This window comes from Chamaea fasciata, unplaced genomic scaffold (assembly GCF_029207755.1).
Source record: "Chamaea fasciata isolate MVZ Bird 193981 ecotype frontalis unplaced genomic scaffold, bChaFas1.0.hap1 SCAF_4, whole genome shotgun sequence".
Classification (NCBI taxonomy): Eukaryota; Metazoa; Chordata; class Aves; order Passeriformes; family Sylviidae; genus Chamaea; species Chamaea fasciata.
The window spans coordinates 24,995,937-25,015,208 of NW_027094089.1; the positions used below are offsets into that span (position 1 = coordinate 24,995,937).

Sequence of the window (19,272 nt, forward strand, 5' to 3'; positions counted from 1 at the left end):
GAACATAAAAGATCAAACACAGTGACTAAAATGATGAATGTGATGGCTTAGAAAAGGGAATTTGAATCATTTGTGAAGAATATGGGTATTATTTTCTTAGCTCATTCAAATGCCAACTGCTGGCTTTCAAAGAGATTGTTTCAAAGCAACTCTCTCACGTTAGCAGTATCCCAAAATACATGGAATATTGTGTTATTAAACAAGGCCTCATAGCGTGTATCTCTCTCTGCTCCAATCCACTTCACAGGAGACTGTCATAAATATTTTGTAATAAGCACTAGGAATTCAAAACAAAGAGAAAAAATTAAGGTAATGTCAAAAATGGTTTAAAAAGATTGGGGGGAAATGGTTTTACTTTTGCAGCTAAATTACTTAGTACATTATTTATATCAAGTTTTTTTGAGAAATACTAGTAATTTTTAATGATAATATTGCTTTTTCCCTATCATGAAGAAAATAAATGATGTGCAAATTATTAATTGTGGCATATGGCCAGCAAAAGTCTCACCATAGGGCTTGGTTCTTTTCCTTACATTGTCAATAATATCTCATAAAGCATAAATGAACAAATACAAAAATCCAGATAGCAGAAAGAAAGCAAAATATATTTAAAGGGTATTCAGTAGTTTAAGCTATTGATAATAAAAGTATTCACTGCTTGCTGTTACAATTAATATGTAAACATCTGTACACACATCTAGAAGATACTAAAAATTTACTCATTAGCAACAACATTAAATAATATGCTGCATATTTCAGAGAATATGAAGATTTTCCAATACAAAATCTTTACCATCGTTTCTATTATATTCAATTTTCCAAAAGTTTTAGATCTCTATTTGAATTAGTTCAGGTTGAATCTGCTCAAATGAGTATATATGCAGAAAGCAGGAAGAGCAGGAAAGCAGGTGGATGAGAGCAATCTTAAAGAAAATTATTCTGTATTTTTAAAAGGGGCAAAGTACAAGCCACCTATACACAAATGAATTGTGTACATCCCTGGCTAACCTGTATGAATAGTATGGGCAAATTCATTTCAGACATGAAGGAAAATTAGTAGGTTAAAACAAATGGAAGAAAATATAATGCCTCTTTTTCCTCTATCCTCCATATATTGCCTCTTTCCTCCATATATTTCCTCCTTTTCTCATGTTTTGTAACCAGAACTGAATGCAAATTGAGACTTCAAGTTTCACAGGGAAGCTTTTAGCTTCATTCAAATTTAAATTAAACTGAAAATATGAAATGTTAAAATTTCCATGGAGAGAGAAGTTCATAAATAATGAGATTTTAAAAAGAAATATTATAAAACCCTCTTTTCTTCGTCAGGGGTTTTGGGAATGCAGATTACAGATCCGACAAACTACTGACATAGGTCTGGTAGACACAGACACATATCTCGAGTTTCTCATATATCAGAGTGACTTGGTCTAGAAATACGTGAACTACAACAAAGTATCTTGCTTTGATTTTTTTCTAATGTGAAATGTAAGCATTCTAAATATGCATTTTCAGATGGCTATTTTTTCATGTCTTATTGCATCCCAGTAGAGACTTCTCTCCAGATCCACTTTAAATATTAGAATGAGTCAGATGTTGAATAGCCATGTGTAGAAAATTCAAATTTGATATGGCAAAACCCATCAGGCAAAAGCAGTAAAATCAGTGCTCTTGAAAAAATCTGATTGTGATAATGACCCCTTGACAAAAATATGCACCTTGTGCAAACCACATTTTTGTGCAGTCTTAACCCATGCTTAGGCTGCGCATTTTAATTAAGGTTTGCAATGAAAAAGGGGGAAATTTGCTGAAGGACAGCTGTATATGAATGGTATTCATCTGGATATATCTAGACTGGGTTTATTCTGGGAAACCTGGTCTGACATAAAAATTCCATGAGTTCAGGTTTTGGATACTCCAATCACAAGAGAAAAGGCCACCCATGGACAGCCACTTCAAAGTAATTTTTTCACATTTGTGTTGCAGTTCAATCCAGAGTACCATTACATGCAGATAAACATTTTAAATTTACAGAGCAAAGTAGACTGATCCAACTACCCCCAGAACAAAGGGAATGCTCTTTTCTACAACAGAGAATCTGCTTTTGGCAATGTGGTGCTTATAACACTTCCTGAATATTTACTCCAGGGCAAATGTGGGATACAAGGTCCTAAAACATGACAGGTCCCATTTATGTTTTTACTTTAGTTCACTTTTTTTTAACTAATGAAATAGCTTAGGGCACACTTTACGAATTTTTCCCTTGAATTTCTATCAAACACATGACCAGGCTTTACGATATTACATGCAATTTCTTCTAATCTTTCCAGTATAAGGCTCACATAAAATATTTCGTACTTTACAGTTACCAGAAATCCCTTCACAATATACTGCAGCATAAGCATTTATGAGTTGTGTTGATTCTTGAGGGAGAAACATGGAAACTAAATTTTGATGATAAAAAAAGCAAGTCCTGCCTTCCATCTATCTGCTTCTTGAAATATTTCTACTAGAAATATTCCAAAAACACAGAAAAAGCATGGAAATAAGTTAGTATCTTTTAAATGTATCAACTTGATTTTGTATGGTCCCTCTAAACAATTGCTCCATTATTCTCATCCCATATAGGAAAGACCAGCTTTCGATCTGAAAGAAACAGAAGCATGCAAGGCAGCCAACTAATTCATTATAGAAGTCCTCCTCTTTAGCACCTATTACCACATCAGCAACATAGTGCTACAATCAACACTTACAAACATGTGTCCTAATTTAGATCCTTCCTCTTCATTGCATTAGGCACCAATATCTACTGAAATAACTATCACCAGCAGCATTAAATAATTACATCAATACACAACATTAGTTTTAATCATTTTAGTAAGAGTAAGGTAAGATGGCAGGGCTTATGACAATAGTTGAGTTTGCAATGCTAAACAATTTTCAGAGTTGGTGGAGTTGTGTGATTACAACTCGAAATACCTTCTCTGAATGACTATTTTCCCTTTTGCTGCCATTATAATCCCAATATTGAAGCAGAACTTTTCCTATTTTAAAACTTCTAGAAAGTTTTAAACCTCCCTGTAATTGATTTTGCACCTTTATTTTTCAGTTGTTAAGGTTCTACATCTGAATTAGCTCATGGTGTTAAGACAATAGAGTAAAATTTATAATATGCGAAGACACTAACAGCGGAAATAATTTATAAATATAAAAAGAAATCTCACTAACTGTAAGGCTGGGGAAAATAACTGGTTTTATCTAAGCATATCAGTAATCTACTGTCAAAAATACAACCCCAAGCATATGAGACATCAAAAAATATATAGAATATTACATCAAAGAGGCTGGAAGGAAACAAGGAGTTTGGGAAGAAAAATTATCAAAATTATTACCACTTTCCATTCTAGGCCTGATAAAGCAGACTACCTGCTAACCTGTTAGAGAACAGAACAAAGTGTAAGTCAAAACCTATGCAGACTTCCTAGATCCTCAGCAATTGTGGTAGAAATGAGAACCTGATTATTTTTTTCCTCTTCATTGATCACAACACACTGAGTTAAATCAAGAGTGTCCTCAGATACCCTATTTCTCCAGTCCCCACCAGCTTGGCATAGAATTTTGCTATCACAGCTAATGCAAGTCCTCAGTCTGCATTAACCCTACCTTGCTTTTTAGCACTGCACATCCACAAAATTCTCCTCTGCAGTTTCTTTTACTGTTAAATCACACAAATTAATATATTTTCCTGAGCTAATATACTTTTAGGCCAATCACTTCATGCCAGACCAGTGAAACAGGTCACTACTTCATCATCTTAATGCAGGAGGAAGCAGACTGACCTCAGTGACTAGGTCAGTACTGAGGGCAGGAGACACCAGCAACTGAATTCTGAACAGCTGCATGTAACAGAAGCAATATAATTACTCACTGTAGATTTAAAAAAATATGTATCTTAGTCCTAAGAATGTCAGTTACATATTGTTACCAATATTACTGTATTTCCAAACTGTGTTGTAAACAGGGCATCTGACTAGAGCAATTTTAGTAATTTTGAGCCCAGTCCATCTCTGATTCGTAATTTCACACTTTTATCTGTTCCAAGAAGAACTGCACTAACTAAATAGACACACATTAATATAAATATATGAGTACAAAATACATCAGAATAGAAGTATACCTCATCAGATCCTCAGTGCCTCTAGGAATCAGATGATTCCCATATGGTCCATACTTTTTAAGCACCCAATATAGAACTGTAGGATTTGATTTACAAAAGCATTTATTGCTCAGCACTGCAAATGAAATCAACGGAATCTAATGTTTTAAATGTGGCTCCATAATATTTTATAATAAAGAAAAGGTACTCAGAAATATTTGTGAAACTCTAAATGATGACTATCACATAATGATCAAATACAGAAAAATCTCATGAGAAAATTAGCCTCCCTAATTGACAACTATAGGGAAGAAGGTGCTAAGCTGATGCATTATCAAAAAGGACAAAACCCAAGGCAGAATAACACATGAAAATGACTGTAATGAAGTCCTTGAGCTCCACAAAGTAAAGCAGAGATCTTACAAAAAAAAAGTGATTGTGTAATTGAAAATAGTGCTCATTAGTAAGAAATGTTAAGAATTAAAATTATAGTTTCGGGTGGTACACTAAATAGCTTTTTTATATATTACATATATGTTAACATAGTTCTTAGGGCATTATAAATCCTAACCATCTCCTGCCTTTCTGAATTTCCCTATCAAATATTCATTTAAGTAATTCATTTTATAATGAAAGAGACTTCCAGATTCTACACCAGAAATTCCCAAATTCTTTCACTAGCAATGCTAATACCATCAGAGATGAAGGTCTGATTTCTTTTGTCCCTGAGGAAAGGAGGAGACCCAAATGGGTGTCAATACAATGCAAAATCCCAGGCTACTAAATCCATCCTTGAACACCCCGAGAGCTGCAAACAATCCAACTGCAAGGACAGAAAGGAAAAGACAAAGCAAAATAAATCAGAGTACCTGAAGGGCTCTTGCTGAGCAACCATCGGCTGACTGCCAGGGGAAATGCCAGAAAAGTAAGGCCTTTCCAAAAGCTTTACAATCTCTTTTGGCTTTTAAAAACCTCAAAATTCAAGTTAAATTCTATACCTCTCCACTACACTTTTACCTCACAAAGGGAACATTATAAATAAAAAATCTCTAAAGCCCAGGTAAATACCTTGCTTAAGGGACCATATGTTTTCCTAACCATACAACTAATTATTGCAAATACAGACAGGAAAATAAAGGTTGGGAATCTTCAGCTACTGTTAGTAATGATCTGCTGCAAGGTATGCTTTATCATAGGCTGTGATGTTTGGATGGCCAGATGGCATCAGTGGCAAAAGTGTCATTTCTCATCTATACTTGCCTAGAAACCCTTCCCAAGTAAGACATGGCTAGGTGAGTTCACCACCTGGGACCCACACACAGGTTTTGCAATTACCGCACCTGAAAGAAACTGAACACAGTATGTTGGTTTGCATAGACTGACTATAGCAGAGGAACACCGTGCTTTTCTGGTTTTGTGCATACCTAGTTTTATCTGCAAGTTTTACTCTTAATTTTCTAAGGAACTACTGGCTCAAACTCTGAGGCATGACAAAAATGTTTAGTCTATGAGTCATTATGGAAGTACGCTAGTCTAAAGCAATGCAGATCAGAAAGCAGAGGATAAATCACACAGGGAGCTGCAGATAATAGGCTTTCTGAGCCAAGGAGAAATTAGGCAGCATCATTAAGACAGTCTGTGAAACTTCTTCAGAAAAGACCTTCTTTAGGAATTTAAAAATCCTAGTGTTGAAAAAACTAAAACTGCATCAAAGAGCAATATTCCCTTCTATAAGTAACTGACTTTAATTTTGTCTGTAATGGATGGGCTGGAATGTGAGGGAGGGGGAGAACAGCTGCTACTTACTTTCACATTATATTTACCAATGCTCTTATTTTTTAATGACCAGTTCACCAATATCTTCTATTCTGGAAGATGTCTGCTCTGGCAGTCATTTCATTGCAAGATGAAGGCCTATGTTAGGAACTGCCAAGAGGCTCAAGCTGAGAGTACAGATACAAAATGGGCTCATAATTATTATCATGGCAGAGAGTATATCAATGGAATCTGAACAATTTTGTTGAACTACTTAGGCTATAGGTTGGTACAGCATTAACCAGTCAACCAGTCTTATCCCCTTTTACAGAGAGAGCTATGCATTTTTTACAGAGAGGGCTTTCCATCTTATAGTTTCCTTTGTGTTGCACTGTGAGGTTTCTGTTAACTTTTCAAACACAAAAATTTAACTAATTTGCTTCATTTTAATTGCATTCAATCACATTGTTCAAAGAGGTAGGAAGCAACCGGCAACCTAGGTTCATTTTCCTATTCCTCTGTGACATTAAATTTAATCTACATTATTTTCCTTTACAGTATTTATAAATTAAAACCATGAGCATGTGATACTTTCATGCATCAGTTCAGACAGATGAAACAGTTTCAAGACAAGGCTTTTAAAAGTACTTGCACTCTGCAGCCTGAAGCAACTAATGTGCAAGATAGAACAGAACTATGGACTGCAAGAGTAGTCTGGGCTGTGTCAGCTGAGAACGTCATCCTTCTGAGTTCCTTACTTCCTTTATTAACAGATTATCTGCAAAAGTTTTGACTCACTACTGACTTACATTTTGTAAAAACTTACTTTTTATGGCTGAGAAGACATTGACTTGAATAAGTCTTCAAGCCAGTGATCATAATTAATAATTTTAAAATTTTACTTTGCATTTTACTTTACCAAACCCCAGTACCAGATACAGTCACTTCAGTAACAAAAGTTAAAATTCAGAGTAGACTAAATTGCTATATGCTTCAGCATGCCAGGAGAGTAAGGTTTCCCTCTTGGAAAAGCTCTGGCAGTATCAGGAACGTGAAACCCTTTCAAACTCCAAAGTCATCTGTCAGACTCTGAATACACCAGAAATGCAGATAACCACCACCATCATCATCATTATCAACCTCCTTCTGTTTCCACTATCATTTTAGAGGACTGATTTTCCATGACAGTTTCCCTCTCTTTTTTTAGAGTTAAAGAATTCATTCCCAGAGCCTGGAAAACAACTAGGAAACGTAACACCATGGCATGTCTGGAAAGGTCTAGAGATTTTCCCTAACAATGGTCTTAAATATGTTCCTGATTCCAGGCTGGCAGCCCACCACTCCTTATCTTGCCACTGGTTTAAAAGACTGCCTATGTTGTGAACTTTATATTCAAATATCTCCCCAATGTTCATTCAGCATAAACAATTCAGTTGATGATAAAAAAAATTAAGTGCTGCGACTTTCAGACAGGATCTTTCTAATATTATGTGGACAGGAGAGAGAGAGAGAGAATATTGTTTCCATAAAAAAACCTGAATGTGGGTAGGCAGAAAGGAGGATCTGAGTATGTGCACAGTGTGTACAGCTTTCTTAAGACTGAATGTAGGTCTTAAGGAGGAGAGAGAATTTAATAGTTTAGTGTTTTCTAAAAGTTAAATACTTCAATTAAGTGTAATCCAAGGCTTCCTTTCATTCACTAGCATGATTTTCATCCAGATCTTTAAAAAGCTGGTAGAAAATTTACGCTTTGTAAATGTGAATGGAAGATGTTAGAAAGCAGAACACAGAATACAGCAGAATGGAAAGACGTGCCAGTCAGCACTGTGGTGACCTACTTTCATTGTAGCTATCCCATTTTTGAAGATACGTCAGTAGTTTTGGTGGGGTTTTTTTTAGAAAAGCAGGCACAATGAGGTGTCAGCAAGCATGCTGGTTATCATTAAAGATGTTGCCTGATGACTGCAAATACTTCTCTGTATGACTGACAGTCTTAGTCAAGGAGCTCCCACATTAATGTGCAGTATCATGTTCCTAAAGGAACAAATACAGTTATGGTTCTACAGTAAGACTATGTGACACTGAGCAAGATGTCCATCTACAGTAAAGGTAATGGTTTATGGATCCTAACATTATGAAAACTGGAGAGACACATATTTTCAGATTACCAGTGAGAAAGCTGATTGGGACTTTTTATTTTGGCTATAGGCCCATTCCAACAATTTCGCTGTATTTCTTATAAAAACGTTCTGTATACTGCCACATTATCTGACTTTAAAAAAAAACAAAAACCAAAAAATTATTTTTCACAGCTATTGTCCTTTAAATAGAAAGTCATTACACGTCCTTATAAATAAAGCAGAGTCACATTCTGTCCTTGAACATTCTGTTCCCACACAGAAAACTATCATACAACTGAGTCTATTTATCCTATTTTACTTACAAAAATCTCGATCTGTGTGTTGGAAACAATGGATCATTACATGACGCAGAAGTTTACAAACTGAGGATAACATTACATGAAACTAATGCCAATAATCTACCTTCAGTAGCATTCTAGAACTACAAGCTAAACTGAAAACAGTGGTGAACTGAGTGTTTCCGGTTTTTTTTTTGGTGGCTTTTTTTAGGTAATAACGGTTAATAAACTAGAATGACTTTAAAACTTGAAGTATTTTCTGGCTCATTTACTGATAATGAGTCAATATCATTTTATTGACCATGAGGACTACAAAACAAACTTTACTTCATTAGCAACCGAGCCAACAAAATATGAAAGTACCGTTGAATAAATTGCAGGGCAGCATATTACTAGGCATGTGTTTTTACACTAAATTCTGAAGCTAACTGTTTAGAAAAATAATGTTTAGAAAGCACAATGAAAAATGAACAATACTTACAACCATACCGTTTAGGGACACCCAGCAATCTGGTGGGAAATCCTGGAGTAATGGTACTAAAAACTGTAGACAACCATCCCAGTGGCACAGCAGGAGCATCATTCCAATCAGATTAAAGATTCTCACCACTGCACTGGCCAGATCGTATGTCATGTGGAAAATCTGCAGACAAAAATTACAGGTGATGTACATGTTGCAAATCAGAAATGAAACTCATTTAATTCTGCAAATCAGGCAGGTTAAAGAAGAAAGTGTCATCCTGAACTTCTAATAATCCTGAGGATTTTAAGTCAGAATCATTAATTTGAGCACATTTATTTCAGCAGAGAACCACACTAATACACCTGACTCTTGGCTGCATGCCTGCATTATGTAAGCTGCTGAAACAGGCATATATTGGATAGAAGTCACCCACGAAAGTGTTTCCTTTCAGTTGAAGCAAGACTCACAAATTTAAAAACATCTGGTAAAGCTAGTGATACCATTACTTGCTTATGAATTTGGTACATAAGTACTCAAAAGTTGTGGGACATTTAATGACCCCTTCAGAAGATTCACTTTTCCATTTATAACCTTCTCAAATGCACAAAAATCCGAGTGAAGAAACAATACAAGTGTTACATTTCTTGGTTTCTGCTTCTATACTTTTAATCCAATTTGCATATACCAGTTCAAAAATGACAAAAAGGTAGTTTATAGCTCTTAATCATTAGCATTTTCCTAAAAACCTGATAATTCTTTGGCTACTACTGTAGCAGATAAATTCACATCAATCTAATACAGTAAATTGGATTTCAATGTATTCCTCCATTCCTAAGACACAAACCATTTGCATCTGAAAACTGTTTTACAGTAAATCACACATTAAATTCTCAAAAACAACAGAGACATTTTCAGGTTTGTCATGGGCAAATTTGCTGGACAGAATTTTCATGAGGAACAGCAGTCAGCTGCCAATATAGCACAAAAAGCATTTAGCACTGCTCTGCTATATTGGTTTTAATGTACTTCCAATCTATAAATACAGACATACTCCATACTTCTTACAATCAACTAAATTGATTCAATTCAATTAGCTAAAGACAAATATATAACATTGTAATATGCATAATTACCACTATGCAGGAGTTATATTTAGAAACTGAAGAATGTCCGGTTGGTGTTTCATAGAATTTTAAGTATAAAATACTATCTAATAGTCTGGCTAGACATAGAAACCAGAGGATTTAGGACTGAAAATATTGCTAGAGATGTACGGGCATATTGGTACATGAAATTTTTCATTTTTAAATAAAAAACCCTCACAGATAAAAGAGGGAATGTTTGTGTCCTAACTTTTACATATCTAAACTAAAAACAGAGATGAAGTATCTACATTGCAAGTGAGTAAAAGTACAATTACGGAGGACACACTGTGGTGTCTTTAACTTTCTGTTCATGGGAGTTGGTCACTGTTTGAAAATGGCAGTGTATATTCTGAGTCCCAAAATGCAAACCCTGCATATTAGAAACATACCTCAGACACTAAAACTATGTACAAAACATGCTTTTCGGTCTAGAAGATTCAAAAAGAATGTATTCCAAATTCCAGTTCAACAGTCATTGGAAATAGAGGCTTTTAACATAAATCCTATCCAAATACCATCTAGATTCTGTAAAAATTGAGAAGATAACACTATTATTTAGGAGATACTGCAAATGGATATAAAGTGGAAATAAAATGGGAAACCACATTTTTCTTGCTAAGCAATGTATTTATGTTACAGCCATTTCAATAGCTTCAGTTTCAGTAGATGTTATGAACCAAAATAGTGGATATATGCACTGAAATTATTTTATTTTTAAGAACTGAAAAAACCAGCAAGGATTACTACTGGTTTGGAACACTAGCTCACATTTAGGCTGTACTTCATTGACATTGTTCCTATACTACAGCTGCAAAGAGCAGATAATTCCCGATCACATGAAAAGTGTCAGAAGTTTTCTGTCGAGTTTCCCATTAGGCTTTACTGTAAGAGAGCCAGGGAAAGACTTGATTGTCAAAACTTTCCAGAGTCCAAAACTCAGCAGTTGCATATACCCGAGGCTCCTGAATCCTCCTTCTGCCACTGCAACTATGGGCTTAGGCACCAGCCTGTTGGGTTTGGGCTTTTCAAGGATTCTTTTATCTTGTTACTGTTCTCCTCAAAGCCTTTGCACTATTAGTATGCCTCTGCCAAAATGGTCACATATTGCAAGAATGCTAAAAGGTTGGAAATTCTGTATGAAACCAAATCCATCAAAGGAAATGATGGCCAACAGTCTGTTGACAACACTGAAAATTTCCATCATTTCTGAAACTGTTTGCTCCAGAAGCAGCTTATAGTTCAATGTTAAAAATGCTTGAACATATCCAGGATATTATCTAGATTGCATAACATTTTAGCAGCATTTCAAATATACCATTCTTTTATCACTTATCTTTTGCCTATATAGTCTAGTATTTGTGTACTCTATCCTAATAACTGTGATGCCTCTGTGTTAAAGAAGACAACTTCAACAGAAGTAATCTTAAGCAAGTGTTGGAAAAACATTTTAAAAATCTTTGCATATCCACTTTCCAGAAAATATTATCTGATATTTTTTCTTTGAAAAGGAACTTATGAAAATGTGTGTTTGCTTGGAAAAAAAAATCATCATACTGCAAACATACATTGTACAATGTAAACAATAATATTTGCCCATAGTAATGTATTGACATATTTATACTTGGTGGGTGGGAAGGGTAAGATGTGCTGATTTTTTTAAACTAATATCCAAAATGGCCTGTGGACTGAAGTAATATATTCATGTTGAATGTTCCTCCATTCAGAAATTGATTGTGATACAATGAAACAAGAGTAGTAAAAGAGGCCATATTTTTATAGCTTTTTTTTTTTTTGTAACCACAAATTACAGTTCCTGTATTAATGAGTTAAACCTCTTTAAAACTCCTAGAAGATATGTGAAGAGTAGTTTTCTCAGAGATAAACTGGAGAACAGGAAACTAATGCCATTCATTTGAGGAAATGGTAGCTTGCCCATCAGTTGGTCCTCCAGTGGGATAGAAAGAAAGATAAGAGGACCACAAATCAATTTACCTTGATTTTGCAGAACAGATGTGTGCTCAAATCTCTCTTTTTCAACAAATTTTTAACAAGATACTATTCAGGAAAAAAAAATTCAAATATTTGCACACAACTGAAGCTCCTAAGCCCTTCATGCATTTTGTTAAATATAAATGCTTGGTTATCATCAAACATTTACCATGCAAAAATGCCATGCAAATAAGAGGAAATTACAACTGCAAAATACATTGGAAAATCTGCCACTTTATTTAGATTCCTAATTTCAGACCTAAGTATTCAGTTTAATTAGTAAGAGTGTAAATTTTGGACAACACATTTCTAAAGAAATTACTGGAATTACTTAAGATTACTGCACATGAGAAAAAATTAAAATTCTCCTGAGAACTAACTCTTCCTACAGTTTTGTTTTATACAATAAGAAAAATTCCATAAATACTTCTCCTTTTTCATTACTACTCTGCTTAATTTCAGTTACACATCACAGTATTTGTTACACTTGTCTGTGTTTGGCTGGAGTACTGCCATTTTTCCTGGTTTCCATATACTTGAAAAATGTTTAATAGAAAAATTAGCCCGTGAACTCACTTCTAAGAACTCATAATTTCTTCCTTTATTAATTTTACAAGAATTTATCAATAGCCTGGAAACCTTAAAATTTTTTTCTGAATAACTGACAATGCCTCTGGCAATGGCTGAAATGGAACCACAGATCAACATTTCCCAGTATTTTGGCACAGTATTGCTAAGAGAGAATAAGAAATTGCTGAAGAAGTCAGACTTCACATGTTTTATCTCAGTTTTCACTCACACTTTATTAATGACTCCTTTTATTCCCAGGTAAGAAGCAGAAAGCAGACTATTCCTTCCTCACATTATAAGAGAGTGTATACATCAAATTGGTCCCGCTAACTTTGATTTCTGAGCCTGACATGGAAAAACTGTTCCAGTCTTACCAGCCCACATGCCTAATTGCATTTGAGGGCTGTCATATAGAATGAATAGCACATGTATAGTGTAACCAAGTGAGCACAAAAGCTGTTGAACTGCTGTCGTGGAATGCACAGGTTACCTCTTCTACCTTCTGATAATTGGTATGTAATATTTCTTCAGCTGTGATTTTTAGTTCAGTTCAGAATCATACTATCATAGAACCACGAAAAAGATGGAAAAGACCTCCAAGATCAGCAAGTCTAACTTTTGACTGAACACTACTTTGCCAACCAGTCCATGGAACTAAGTGCCACATCCGATCATCTCTTGAACACTTCCAGGGATGGTTATTCCACTGCCCTTGATTTCTAGGTTCAGTTTATATAAAAATTAATTAACAGAAATCATTAGAATTTAATTCTGATTAAATGAAGGAAAAAAACTAAGGATTTTCCTAGAAAATTTTTTTCAAATCTTAGGTCATTGAGTTCATGTCAACACCTTTCCCACTTCTCAGAAGTACTGAAGGTGCTTAGCATCACAAAGCTATGCGTTTAGTCTTCAAATGGAGATCTGCAATATGTCTTGGGCAATATGAAATGACACTTGCACCAAGTGAGCTGTGAGAGTCTGGAATGTTAAACAGCCACAGTGGGGAAAAAGGGAGAGCCGCAGGTGTGCAGCTCTGTAAAGCATGCCGAAAGCTGTACTTACAGCAGCGAAACTCCAAGCTAGACTGCAGGGCAAAATAAGCAAAATAACAGTTATAAAAGTGACAAGGGTTTTTTTGATTCAGTCTCTGGGTCAGACCAAAATTATTAGGTTTATCCCTCAGAGCACCAACTAAATAGAGATTATAAACTATGGAATTTGAATTCTCATGAGCTGAATGTTTACTTTTAAGATAGAAGTTGCAACAAAGCTTCCCTGGAAACAAAATGATCTAAAAGGGAGAGCACAATGCCTCTCTTTGAACACCCATCTCTCCATCTTCTTTAAACACTGAAAAGCAACTGTGGCTTTTTTCTTTATCTATTTCATATTCGAGTAATCAGCTTCAAAATACATTCTTCATAACTATCACTTGGGATACCATGGATCTGATTCAACTCCTACCAAAGCCAGTTTCTTTGAGAGTTGCAGGTTATCGCACTTTACACTGGAAATGCATCCGCACAAGCAGATGTAAACACGCATTGATTGAAATGCTTGGCCTTGCCCTCAGGGTAACATTTTACACTCAACTGACTCCTGGTATGTGTGCTTAATTTTATGATAAATAATTCATCATTGATAATTCAGTAGTGGGAAAAGGTTTACATATAAATAAATAAATAAATGTATAATCTAATACTATTGTATTTGTGACCTTAAGCTGACAACAAATGCAAAGATCTGCTTCTGCTTTAGTTGGCCCTAAAGGGAAAACACCAGTGATTTAATAAACAAAGCAAACTATTTTTAATCAAACATATTCAGAAAAAAAGAGCTGAGAATCGCCTATTTTATGTGACCTTTGAAATTTGTTACTTTCTGGATGGAGTCAGTCCGACATAAGGTTTTATAATAGAAGACCCATTTATTCCAATTCAAGGAAATGTACAAATGGAAGCCAGCTTCTGCTGATCAAAAAGAACAGCACAACAAAACAGAAATGTGACAGTTTAAACCTGAAAGTTTTAATATAACTACTTCGCTGAAGGACTATTTAGGCAAGACTTGAAAAGGTCACATATTACCAGGAAGCAATATTTATTTACCATACATAAATTATTTGATAAATTCTGCAAACACCACATATAAATTCTGTAAATTGGCCAATGCCATACTAAATATTAACTCTCACACAGAGGGCATGACTTCACTTTCAGAATGTGTGGTTTTGTTAGCCTCATGTGATAAATCTGTGGGACCTGTCTTGACATCTAAATAGAGAGGAGCAGTCGCTTCATCTCTACAATGAAAAAAGCAAGCAAATGACAAAGGATTCAAGATTCTGAAATAAAATCACCAGTGCTAATTCTGACTCATTTCTATGGAGGTGGAGGTCTCATTCATCACTTATATTGATGACATAAAGTACCTCATTAGACTAAGCATTTACCTTAAGTGAAGGAAAGTAGAAACAAACCAAAAACACCTCACAGCTGTCAGAAAGACATAAACACAGAATACAAACAGGCTGCCTCTGTGATGAAGTTCAGCTGTAACTCTTCTCCTTGAGTCATAGTAACAAACTGAGTGTGGCCATACGGCAAATAACACTGGAACTGAACATGAACATAGAGACAGAGTTCTGAAGTGTAGGACCGTTCCCACTTCAGCATTATTTCAAACATCAGCATCACCTGGACTTCAGCTCAAGCCTCTTGATGGATCAAATATTTCCACTGACAGCATCACTGAACTCAGGCTGGAGACCTCTGTGTGGAGCTGAGCTAGAAGGGACATTTATTATCTTTCATAATTATTTTTATCTTAAAAAGAAGGCAGCTAGGAGATATAGCCAGTCTCTAAATAGCACAAAATATTATTTAAGATTTTTCATACTAGCTGAGCAAGAGGAACTGTTTCTTTTCTTAATGGGAAGATGTACTTTGGCAGCAACAAGAGAAGAGAAATAAGTTATCCGTTTTCAGTCTTTGCCAAGGTAGGGATTCCCACTCTGCTAAAAAGGAAGTTGAACAACCAATGTGAATCCTAAAAAATATCAACAAAATATCAACTGCCTACAACTTCTGAAATACCAGATACCTGACTGCAATTTTTGAAATTAGTATCAGATTCTGAAATCTATGTTCCCCAATTTAAACACACTTACACAAGCAGTTTTCATCCTCAGCAAATCTGAAACAAGCAATAAATACCAGACTTACATTTACCAAGAAATCTACAATAAAATATATCTAAATGCCAAAACAATGCAGGGAGAACCTTAGGAAACACCAGTCTTCACAAAAAATGCATGCCTGATACAATTATTCTACAACATTTTTGATTATTAAAGTTTCTCAAACCCTGAACCCCTTTTTACTTTCATTTTTAAGACATAACTGGTGGCAATCACACTCTACCCTCAGCACACTGGGTCTTTTCCTCAGAGGCAGGTATTTAGGAGACAGAATAGAGCAGTGCCCTGACTGTATCCTACACTTAAATGGGTGAGAAATGATCCAGTCCCCAGACCCCTGGATCAAACAGTGTCATTCAATCAAAATGAATAAATAAAAATCAGCCACAGTGCTTTCTATGCATTTATAAATATTTTTACAATTATCATTGTACAAAAGGGACACATTCTTTTAATCTCAGTATTTTCCTGACCTTTTAGAAAAATTTTTAAGGTAGTAATATTTTTAACTTCCCATCTCTGTGAATACAAAACGAAATCAGATACTTTGTCACAGAGGATTAAGTACCAAAAAATTGGATGTACACAGAAACTTTGACTTGTTCACATTTACAAAAATTGTATCTGAAACTATTGTTGTAACACAATTTTTTCCACTAGATCTGTGTGTCACATGTCTCAGCAGATGTGGGTTTGGGAAGCAAAGTGTGTGTAGAAAAGTTGAAGGAAGTTTTGTCTGGTGTGATCCTAACTCCTCCTAAAAGTATCACTTTGAGATTTCAGTGGATGGTTAATTAACCACAGTTCTTTTTACGTGATGCCTTCTCCCCAGCTCACACTGCCACATAGCTGAGCTTCAAATCAATTGTCATAATTATAATACAGCAATGTAATGATCTCATTGAAAACAATAGAAATAATGAAGAATATTTCTTCTGGGGAATTTAGGCTGATGTCTTTCTGAAGCTGATGAGGTTAATCTTCCAAACATGGAAATAATGGGTAAGGAATTGAAAATTAAAGTAATTATGTTAAATTTCCTGTGGAATAAAAGTTCTGAGATGAAACTGGTTCTAAATGCTTTCTTTTAATAGCATGCAATACCTTCCTTTTAAAAAGCCTAAGAAATGTTTCATTGTGAGGCACAATTGTTTTAATGTTTATAGATTTGGATTGTTAAGAATAAATTTAAGCTGTGAATAAAATACGTAAAATTCCATACTATGCTGGAATCTGAATTTTGCTTTTGATAGTCATTTAATTGAAGAGTTCATAGGCCAATAGTTACAAAAAACCCCCAACACTATCAGTACAATTCAAGGTAGTTGATTAGTGCATGACATTGCGTGAAATTTGGAACTGCTAATTAGTTGAATGCATAAGGCCCTAAACACATGAAATCTATGTATTCCTATGAAGATCTTGTGATACCAAATACATTTAAGTCCCTCATATATCATAATAACACAGAGGCATCAAAATCCAGGAAATAACATCTGAAAGTACATATATGAATAAACTGTTCTTCCAGTAAGGAATGGGTGATTTGTGATCTAAGTCAATGCTGAATAATAGAGACAAATTATTCTAAAAATTACATGGCTAATTGAATGAAATTACAGAGAACTTTTTTCATGGGAAGTGCAAATTAAGTCTATAGTTAAAATTTAACTGCCACTCAAAATCACATAGAGGCCATCTTTTAGAATTTAAAAGGTTAAAAAAAAAAAAAAAAGAAGAAGAAGAAAAAAAAAAAAAAAAGATTCCTGGGCAGTTACAAAGAACAACACCAGAAACATAATCTTAATAACTTGCCTCAAAAATCACCTGCAAAATTTAAGAATTCAGTTGCCTAGTAAAAAAGCAACATACAAAAAAAAAAAACCACAAAACAAACAAACAAAAAAACCCACCCAACCAAAAAACCCACCAACCAAAAACCCAAACACAGTATTTTAAAGAAATTGCTTTCGAAATTTGCATACAATAGTCTCTCTTCAAAAATACCATGTTTACTTTATTTGGTTTAGTACATAAAACTACTTTAATCTGAATTATTCATGTGCTGAATTTTTCTATTTTTCTGTGTTCAACAACTGATAAATACATGGCTATCATTATTAAAAAAGTGAGAGTATGCTTGTATGCACACAAACATGATTTGCTCACAGCACTTAATACTCAAAAAGTCTCTACAGATAGCCTGTAAGCTTAAAAAAGTGAGGGACTGAGAAAAAAGACAAAATAGACATACAGGTAGTATTAGAAAAGAGGAAATGCTTTTCTAATATTTTCTAATATAAAGTGAGAAGCAAGAAGTGTTCTTTCATGGTCTTATTTGGGTTCTTTGATTTTTATCTATTTAAAATTGACACTTGTGCCTGATGGCTAACTTTTCTGCATTCAATATGGAACCAACTTAGATTTTATATTTTAATGCTATCACTTTTAACAATGAAGGGCTGATGAGAAGCCATTGCGTTGTAGGTATTTTCCTTTCTTTTTTTTTATAAAATAAATTATTATTAAATAATTAAAATTTTAACATGGCTATTTTATTATGCAAAGGTATTTTGAAAAAGAAAACTGCTAGTGCACAGCAAGCCTAATGTGTAAGTTCCTCTCACAGTGTTTATTATAATACAGCCTCTAAAAGAAAAGTTTACATTTAGTAACTTTTTTTTTTTTTTTAACTAGTTAACCTCATTAAACACAATGCCTAATGGGAATAATGAAAAAAGATAGATCCGCTAGACTGCCCTTTCCAAAATCTAATTCTGGTTCCCTACCAGAACTCTTGCTAACACTGGAGTCACCCCAGGTGACCTGGGGTCTCTCTTCAGAGATTCTGGCCTGAACATTTCATTATTTCAGTCAGACTTTATGTGACTACTGAGTCTTGAGAGATCTGTTGTTGAACATTACACAAATAAACAACTTTTGCACAATTAAGGCTACTTCAATGTATGCTTTCAGTTGGCCATTCATGTTGTAGTAGACCACACACACCATTGTTTCTCCCAGGAAAACCTCTGCCCTCTCAACTATTCTTATTTCATGTATCAACATTTCTGCTGATCATTTCTAGATGTTATTGCCAGATCTCCTTCAAACCAGTATTTAAGTCCAGCCTGACTTTGGTAACAGGAATAACTTTTTATGTGCTCATTCCTCACACTCTTCCACTGATCTATTCCCAGGGACTGTCTGTGGGATTGGCTGCAGCCTTTCCCAGTGGATCCATAAAGACATCAGAAAAAATCAGCTGCGTATTGCCCCACAGAACTACATGCTCCACCCCGCATTCTGCAAACCTTACAGGTTTAGCAACCAACAGTGAGCTTTTTTTGGTAAATATCCTACCCAGACCACAATGCTCAAGGCTTAGTAATTTAGGCTGCTTTCTTACTGCTTATTATTTACAAAATTTTATCTGCTTTCAAGAGCAATTCATGCAGCCTTTAACTCTCTGACTCCCACCTCCAGTTCCAACTTGTTACAAGCACTCCAGCAATTAAAGCACCCTCACATCAGGGTGGTCAGTGCAGGCTGGTGCTTGTGTTAGCTCTTCCT

At 35.0% G+C, this 19,272-nt stretch overlaps 1 protein-coding gene across 1 annotated transcript in view; it reads right to left on the reverse strand.

The window, feature by feature from the left end:
- HCN1 (hyperpolarization activated cyclic nucleotide gated potassium channel 1) overlaps positions 1-19,272 on the reverse strand; it is a 162,704-nt gene that overhangs the window by 80,354 nt on the left and 63,078 nt on the right. Inside the window, exon 2 of the mRNA XM_066181128.1 lies at positions 8,812-8,973. Coding sequence (XP_066037225.1) covers positions 8,812-8,973 — 162 coding nt within the window. The remainder of the gene's footprint in view (positions 1-8,811; positions 8,974-19,272) is intronic.